A 9568-nucleotide genomic window follows, 5' to 3' on the forward strand; every position below is an offset into this window, starting at 1 on the left:
TTTTTTAAAAGCCGAGAAATGCGCCGTATTTGATAGCTTGCTGAGACCTCACACCGTGTACATCTACTGCAGGTTTGGTGCCTGTTATCGGACCCGGAATTAGCAACATCCCCCAAAAACACGAAGAGTAGAGTCCTGGCCCCTAGCCCTGCCAGTGTAGCAGAAATGATGACGGACGAAGATGGCAGCAGCAGCCGTTCTTCTCTGCGTGAGTAGCTTAATGTTGTTCGTGTGTAATTCACGTTGAGTACGCTATCCATGTTATTACATTAATGCATGTAATGTGAACTAGCAAACATCATCATCATCATGAGTATAATTCCCTGGAAGCACAGGCAGACGCAAGTGGTTTTCTGTCACTGGTTTATTTGAAGACTTCTCTCCAAAGCTACCGTGAAAACTATACAGCATTAACAAAATAAAACTCGGCGTAAGACACAGCACTAAAAATAACACTGTACAACAAACACGATTGTGAGGAGAAAGTTGTTGGAAGGCAAAGAAACTTACAACTCAGATATCTATTTTTTACATGCGCACGGGCGGTCACTGCTCAACCGATGTGACACAGAAAAACCGCCCAGGGCATTCAGAACATCCTTTATTTACACTTAAAGCAAGTTTCCACAGCAGTAGGAGTGGCATGTATGGAACTGATAATTTTTCCTTAGAAGGAGAAAACCTTTCGCTTATCTGCTGAAAAAGGAGGTAACTTTGTATGTATAGAAATTCAGACATTCCCATAAAAGGAGGGGGAGAGAGAGAGAGAGAGCCAGCTTGTCTGTTAAAACAGGAGGTATGGTATCGTATGTCACCGCATTCCTCTACACATATGGCTTCAATCTCTCTTCCTGTGTTGGTTCCAATTCACAAGCTCTTCTTCCTTTAAATGAAGCTACAACTAAGCATAATCACAAAACTAAAAAATCTCTCATCAACGATAAATCAATAAATACCTCGTTGGCTGCATGCTGCAAAAAGGGAATTAGCTGCCATTCTTCTGAGGTTTCCTTTAACCGTTTAACTGTGTGGTACCTCACAGGGGTACCACAACAACATCATCCAGGTAGAAAACAGCATATGCAATTTGAGGAAGCAGCTACCGCTCCATGAGGTGCTAAAAAATGGCAGAGGCTTCAAATAAGCCAAACGGAAGTGTGACGAATTGGTACGAACCATACAGAGTGGAGAAGGCCGTTTTTGTCTTTGGACTCTGCAGACAAGGGAATCTGCCAGTAAGCGTTGGTTAAATCCAGCATCATAAAATAAGACAAGCAGTGCTTAACCAGTCCAGGTCAACTCAGGCATTGGACAAGCATCAAACCATGAGACCTTGTTCACTTTCTGATAATCATCACCAATGTTCCCTCTAAACTGCGCGTGTGCTCAATTGCGCACTGCTGGCACGGTCTCTGTGCAGAAAAAATCCGTGTTGCACATAAAATAAAATTCTAGTAAATAATAAAATTAGAGTAAATACGTTAACAATTCTGTTTTGCAGTGTTAGTCAGTAAGTGACTGGCTGCTCCAGTATGGGATTAGAACAATGGCACCTCATCCCATAGTCCAGCCAATCACGTGACTGAAATTCGTATATGCGCAGCTAATCAACGTCGTTGACAGGCTATGACAGCGTCCTTATGTGCCGAAACCGGTGTTTTTTTTTTTTTTTTTTAAGTGAAACCGGTGTTTTAGCGAGCAAAGTGGTGTGACTAATGTGGAATGAAGCCACGTTAATGACAACGTGTACAACCATTGGAGATGTGAGCAAGACAGATGGAACAAGTGACGTAAAAAGAGTGGACTTTATACCAGTTTTCAAATTGTGTTGATAGGCCACATAAAAAACAGAGTTGTGATTAAAAAAAAATCCAATGTTTGGTTTTCTTCCAGAATATTGTTGTTTATATTTACTGGGGGAAGAAATGGTAAAAACTGCATTTTATAAAGAAAACGTTATAAAGCACTCTCCGCCTGTGAGCAAAGACAAAACCAAAACACCCCACCCTTTCCCATTGGTCAAAAAATGTACCATGCCGACCAATCAAAACATGGCATTTGGTTGTTAAGAAACGGAAGTTGTTAAGAAGAGGAAAATTTAGGAGTGACGGCAGTGTTTTGAGATGTGAGAGATTTGCAACGTTTAGCGCAAATCTTGTATAGTTAGTGTGTAGTGTAGTCAATAGTTTTGTTGTGTGTGTCAGAACAATGAGGCGGCTGCTAAATGTTACAGGAGTGATACATCTCCTGTTGTCAGGCCTGCAGGTATCAGGCTTTTGATGTTCTCCTTTATCTCATAGTGGACAGAAATTATTTTTTGGAGAGGCACAAATAATTTGTGTGGCATCAGATTTGATGCAGAACACCTGATTGTTCTGTAAATAGTTTGAAATGTTTGTTTAAAAAAAATCCCTTAGCAGCATTTTTAGGTAAACAGCTGCAAAAATCTTTGTTGTTTGCAATACTCAGTAACTTTTTTGAAGAAGTAACTATATAATTAATTGCCCAGCATTGGTCTTTATATATTGTATTTTGCAGAGAGAGTTACAAAGTTTCAAAGTGGTGCTCCATGAGAGTCCTGTAGACGAGCAGCAGCACGATCCTGCATTGCAACTGCAAACCGCTGTTGCAATGCAGGAACATCTGCTTTATTGGAATGTGTGAGATGTTAACTACAATGACTCTTAAAAACACTGTCTCAAAGCTTCATGCCAACAGCATGTTTTTAAGAAAAATCAAACATATTTTCCTTCAAGATCATTTTTAGAGTTTTTAATGAGCTGCAGGATCCTTCTTCAGTGTGAGTTGAGAACAGCCAAGTCGCCTCCTGTGATAAACCTCCACATGTACCACTGAAAACAGTTAAATTAGTTTGAATCGGAAATAATGGGTCAAACTACTTGTTCTGAGACCATTTCTTTATTTTTCCACACCAAACTGTTTAATAAGATAAACTCTACACAGACTTAATCAAATATAACTAACACTTTAACAGTATCAGGATTTCATAATACAAACTTCAAATCAACAAGAAAACAGCTGCAGAACATGTGGATCAAAATTCATTAAAAAAAACAATATGTGGACTTCAAGGACTAAATACACTAAAGTGAAAGGAGGAGCAAAAAATAGAGGTTTAACAGAATTAGAATTACTGTTATTGTCGGGCTATAAGCCGCTACTTTTTGCACAAGCTTTGAACCCTGCGGCTTTTAGTCAGGTGCGGCTTTTCTATGGATTATCCATGATTTTTGTCATATCGTAAGACGATTTGTTTTGTTTGTTCCGCTGTTGTACGGGCACTAAGTTGCCTGGCGGAAGGGCATGTGATCAGACACACAGTATCAGGTTCAAGAGTGGTATGTTGGTCACATGTCCATCCGCCAGGCAACATAGTGCCGTACAAGTAGCGTGAAAAACAAACTTCAAAGTAGCGCTACACGTTCAGCGGGAGTCGTGGGTGATGTGCGGCAATAAACTTGCGAAAAGCAAGTTATGCTCAACTCCACCGGTGGAATCTGACAGCGTGGAAAAGTGTGAAAACATCCATGATCACCAACGGATTTCGAAGGGCTGGACTGCTGCATGATGGAGAGGAGGACACCACGGCCCTTCTGAGGGTGTTCGACTCCGACACTGACAACGAGGATTTGTTTAGTTTTGAAAGTGACAACGAAGGAAAGGAGCTGAGAGTGGATGATGAAGCCATCCTGAGCCTGTTCGTTTCCGACACTGGAGAAGAGGACTTTGGTGGTTTTAGTGCGCAGGAAGATGGTGGTGAATGACTGACTTTTCTTCTTGTTAAAGCCGTTCCTGACAATTCCCTTTGTGCATATTCTCTTACATATGATAAGTCAACATTGAAACACCTGCGGCTTTTAGTCAGGTGCGGCTAATGTATGTACAAAACAGGATTTTCCCCTGATTTTAGCTTGTGCAGCTAATATTCAGGTGCGCTTTGTAGTCCAGGAAATACGGTAAGTAAAAGTAGTCACCTGTGATCTTTAAAATGGTTCTGATGTGTGCTGCTGTTTTTAACTTTCAACATTTCTTTGCTGCCACTGTGAATAAGATTGTGTTCTTTGCTTAATTGAATAAAGGTTACACAGCCTCACTGGTTCATCTTCTGGTACAAACTGGTATTACATGGAAGTACAGCCCAAAACCAGTTCAGCTTGAGTTTCTTTTTTTTCTGGACATAAAGTCACGGCAGGTGTTTTTTCAAAGCTGGTGTACAGATTTAGTTCATTTGTGAGGTTTTAAGAGAAACTGCTGTGAAAATATTTGTAGTTTGGGAGAAAATGATTTAAGAGAAGATTTTACCTCAGCAAAAGATTAAATATGAATGAAGGATTGAAATGGCATATGCATATCTATACATGCAGCTTCCTAAATGTAACATTCAGAATTATTCACTGCAGCTCCAGAAATCAGAGCTACCTCATCAGATCCAAGTGTGGCATCAGCTGACACTCTTTACAGGAGATTCCATCTGAACTCTGTGGAGCCTGATCTCAAGGTTTTTAAGTCTGAGCCTGAAACCAGAAGAGGATCTTTCTCTCTCTTCAGATTCATTGTGATCCAGTGATTTCAGTCCTGCATGATCAGGCTGGTGTTTGCACAGAGCAGATAATGAAGTGAAGGTTTTTGCACATTGGTAACAGTGAAACAGTTTATTTACAGTGTGAAATCGTTTGTGTTCGGAGTATGAACTGAGATTCCTGAAGCTCTTGTCACACTGGTCACAGCTGAAGTTCACTTCCATGTGTGTACGTTCATGTTTGTTACTATGACCTGATTGTGAGAAGCTTTTGTCACAGTGTCTGCACTTGTATGGTGTCCCTCCTGCAGTGGTGAAGGATGACCCACACTGGTCACAGATGTGCTTTTTGACCACACTGTGGAAGAGGTCATGTATTTTTATAGTATTTGGTGTGTGGAAGCCTCTCCCACATTCTTTGCAGTAGTTCATTTTGGCACACGTTGATGTGCTTTTAGGTCCCGTTCGTGATTGGAGGTTTTTCCACAAAGGTCAAAGAGAAACGCTTTCCCATGTTCTTTGCTCCACTCCTAAACAAAGACATTGTAAATCAGGGAATACCTTCAATGTTTTTATCCTGAACGTCGCCTGAAACAAAGAGCATCTCTGCCAACGTCCAATTACATTTTACTGTTTACATTACAACACTCAGCTTACTGAGTGAAAATAAGTCGTCATTTTTCCAAACAGTTCATTCAGTATAACTCCATAAGTTTACTGATCATATTTGTTCCAAACAATCAGGTTAAAATTACAAGATAAAAAATCAATACATCCTCACAGTAACTGCACTTCTAGAGTTACTTTCTGGTGTGGATCTGTTGGTGGCTTTTCAGCTGATTTGGAGCTTTAAAAGTCTTCTCACACAGGTCACATTTATAAGGTCTCTCCTCAGTGTGTTGTTGTAACTGTGCATCTGTTGCAAACAGTTTCCCACACTGATCACAGCAGGAAACATCAATTCCAGTCTGAATCCGTAGGTGAATATTCTGGTACTGTTTGTCACTGAAACTTTTTCCACAAAAGTCGCAGCTCTACGCCTTAATTCCAGAGTGGGTAACTAGATGCCTGTGTAAGTCGCTATTTAGAGCAAAAGCCTTACCACACAACTCACAGTTGTGTCCTTTAAATCCACTGTGGATGAGTTGGTGTTTTTTTAAGCTTCCAGCCTGGGTAAAAGACTTTCCACACAACTCACAGTTGTAAGGTTTAAATCCACTGTGGATGAGTTGGTGTCTTTTTAAGTTTCCACCGTCGGTAAAAGACTTTCCACACAAGTCACAGCTGTACGCTTTAACTCCACTGTGGATGAGTTGGTGTGTTTTTAAGTTTACAGCCTGGGTAAAAGACTTTCCACACAACTCACAGCTGTAAGGTTTAAATCCACTGTGGATGAGTTGGTGTCTTTTTAAGTTTCCACCCCCGGTAAAAGACTTTCCACACAAGTCACAGCTGTACGGGTTAACTCCACTGTGGATGAGTTGGTGTCTTTTTAAGCTTACAGCCTGGGTAAAAGACTTTCCACAGAAGTCACAGCTGTAAGGTTTAACTCCACTGTGGATGAGTTGGTGTTTTTTCAAGTGTCCAGCCAGGGTAAAAGACTTTCCACACGAGTCACAGCTGTAAGGTTTAACTCCACTGTGGATGACTTGGTGTCTTTTTAAGTCTCCAGCCTGGGTAAAAGACTTTCCACAGAAGTCACAGCTGTAAGGTTTAACTCCAGTGTGGATGAGTTGGTGTCTTTTTAAGTTTCCACCCCCGGTAAAAGACTTTCCACACAAGTAACAGCTGTAAGGTTTAACTCCACTGTGGATGAGTTGGTGTCTTTTTAAGTCTCCAGCCTGGGTAAAATACTTCCCACACTCATCACAGCTGTAGGTTTTCTCTCCTTTTCTTCTGTGAGGTTTGTCGGCCTCCTGAGAGCGCTGACTTCTCGCTCCATGTTGGTCCTGCAGTGACAGAGATACAAACAGAGGCAGTGAGTGAAATGCAGTCGTGGAACAAACTGAAACTCCCTCCATTAGTGGAATCAAACATGTCAACAAACACATTGTTGGTGTGTTTCCACCACCTTCTGGTGACAGTATCACATTACAATGATATGCTACAATGAGAGTTGTAATGAAAATGACATTATTGAAGAAATATTGATCAGCAGAGAAAATCCTTTACGCATAAGAAATTTCAAGTTCAACTGATGATATTGTTGTTTCAAGGTGTGCTTATAAAATATGATCTTTGTATTTTCTTGTAACTTCTGTGGTTTTCGGTTGTGAATGTAGATTCTGTATATATGGAGGAGCCCAGGATGCAAAAGATAAAGCTGCTGTTAACATGTTTTTAAAAACACACCAGCTGTGCACACAGTTGGAGCAATATTGTAACTAGGGATGCAACGATACCCATTTTTCCAAACCGATACGATACCGATACTTGGATCTGAGTACTTGCAGATATTGAGTACAAAAACCGATACTTCAACCACACACAAGTTAAACTTAACCAGTAGTAAAGAAACGACCCCAGACAACTCTTTAACACAAACGAAACGTTTACTGAACACATCACAACGCATCCCTTTTTAAACTCAAATAATATTCCAATTCCTTAACCAAATGAAATACACTGTACTGTATAAATGAAATAATTCCCTTTCAAATTATATTACACAACCCAACTTATGTTATCACCTTTTGGTAAGTGACTCACTAATATACACTCCAAAACATGTTATATAAATCCACTAAACACACAATATTCACACATGGGCCTCACACACACTCACATTCACACTTGTTGCAGGCCTGTTTCTGCTCACGCCAGATGATGGAGAAAAATCCTCTTCTCCCCAGTAAGAGCACAAAAGTCTGACTTACAGTTCCGTTGCTCGGTAGGTCACCGTTCACCAGTCCCACACTAAATCCACTCCACGGTGGTGCGACCGTTGAAACAAAAAGTCACTTCACCCACACTCTGTTGCGAAGCTCTCACACGGTTAGCTTTCTAGTCACACACTCTTTTGTGCTAGTTAACCTCAGTAAAACTAGCCCAGTCTCTCACTTTGGTTCAGCTAACCTCGTGCATCTCTCTATGCCGTTCTCTTCTCCTCCTCCATTGCAACAGATACACAGGTCCCGTTTTATGCTACCTTCACGGGCCTCCAGAAAATTAGAACTCTGAACAATATTTAAACTCCATTCAGAGTTACATACCATAAAATAATACTTTATGATTAACATAACAGTTTGATTGCTCTAATTACCTGTATTTACCTTGTGACATATTACAGGGCAAATTACATTCTGGGTACAGTTACATCACATAACATCAACTGTGAACACCTTATGTTACCGTGGCGTTTAAGTCCATGGGAATTATGAGTATCTACTCCCAAATTCCCATCCGGGCTATATTATTATCGGTTCATGGTATCGCTTAACTTTTACAAGTATGAGTACACACACATTTTACAGTATCGGCCCCGATACCCAATACCAGTATCGGTGCATCCCTAATTGTAACTGTGATATTTTTCTCACCTTTTGTGTTGAAGTCATTGATTGTTTCCTCTGTAGTGGCTGAGCTGAGTCCAAATGGATGAAATTGTTCCTCCGTTGCACCACCAGACTCTTCTCCTCCTGTTAATCACCTGGGGGACACACACACACAGCAGGATTTGTAAAAAGAGTTTTGATAAACACAATGCTGGACAGCAATGCTGTCATGTACACAAATACAGTGGGGCAAAAAAGTATTTACCGTATTTTCACGACCATAAGGCGCACTTAAAAGTCTTAGATTTTCTTCAAAAAGTACGGCGCGCCCTATAGCGCAGTGCGCCCTTTGTGTTGTAAGGAGGACGTAGTAGAGAACACCATGAGAACGCTAAAGGGTGAAGTGTGTGCGTTGACTTTATTGCACATACCTGTATAAAAGAACAGGCATGTGCGTTATGCAGGACACCGTTGTTTTAACAACCCTGAAAATGGCAAAGAGACACGCTTATGAAGCACAGTTTAAACTGAAGGCCATCAGCTACGCGGAGGAACATGGAAATCGAGCAGCGGCGAGAGAATTTAAGATTAATGAATCGATGGGTCGCAAGTGGAGGAAGCTGGAAAACAAGCTCCGACAGGTCAAGAATACGCAGCTGAGTTTCCGCGGACATAAGGCGATCATCGAGCAAAGAACGAGCGGGAGAAGCTTTTCGACGGTCACCATTCGGCTAAAAGCAGTTTCACTTTCACTTTTTATGAAACGGTGCCATTTTTCCATCTGGACCAGGACTACGGTAGCGCAGCAACTTCCACCGGATTATAAGGAAAAGCTGGCCATCGTCCGCTCCTACTGCAGCAAACACATCGGCGACAAACACATCCAGCGATGGATGACTGATGGAGACCACAGTTTCACCAAGAGTGGAAGGCAGCGCCGGGCGAGTTACGCCACAATTTGCCAATGGATTGTAGATGCTTGGGCTAAGATGGCTGCTGGCACTGTTGTTCGAGCTTTCGCAAAAGCCGGCATCATTTCCGAGGAGCCGCACGGCACGGAAAGTAAACCTGGCATGTTTGATGGAGATTTAGCGCAGCTGTTCAATTCAGACACAGAGGATGAGGACTTCGATGGGTTTGATTGATGATAAAAATGTGAGTACCAAACTTTGTTTTGCTCCTGCTTTATTTTTAAATACGCACACTTGTATGCTTGTGTGTTGTTGATGATGACGATTACTGGTAATAAAAATGTGAGTAAGGTACCGAACTCAGGTTTGCTCCCGCTTTATTTTTAAATACGCATACAGTACTTGTATGCGCCCTATGATCCAGTGCGCCTTATGTGTGTGTTAAATACAGTAATGGCACACATAACTGAGACTGCGCCTTTTAGCACAGTGCGTCTTATGGTCGTGAAAATACGGTAGTCAGCCACCGATTGTGCAAGTTCCCCCATTTAAAATGATGGCAGAGGTCAGTAATTTGCACCAGAGGTACACTTCAACTGTGTGAGACAGAATGTGAAAAATAA

At 41.4% G+C, this 9568-nt stretch overlaps 1 protein-coding gene across 1 annotated transcript; it reads right to left on the reverse strand.

Annotated features, from left to right (window-relative positions):
* Positions 1-2936: 2936 nt before the first annotated feature.
* Positions 2937-6561, reverse strand: LOC146712973 (uncharacterized). The gene has a single exon (XM_085437239.1). The coding sequence runs from the start codon at positions 6559-6561 to the stop codon at positions 5575-5577; it is 987 nt and encodes a 328-aa protein (XP_085293365.1). The 3' UTR covers positions 2937-5574.
* Positions 6562-9568: the final 3007 nt, after the last annotated feature.

This window comes from Copadichromis virginalis, linkage group LG3 (assembly GCF_057382275.1).
Source record: "Copadichromis virginalis isolate Kocher_CV1m ecotype Utaka linkage group LG3, C_Virginalis_male_GT1.1, whole genome shotgun sequence".
Classification (NCBI taxonomy): Eukaryota; Metazoa; Chordata; class Actinopteri; order Cichliformes; family Cichlidae; genus Copadichromis; species Copadichromis virginalis.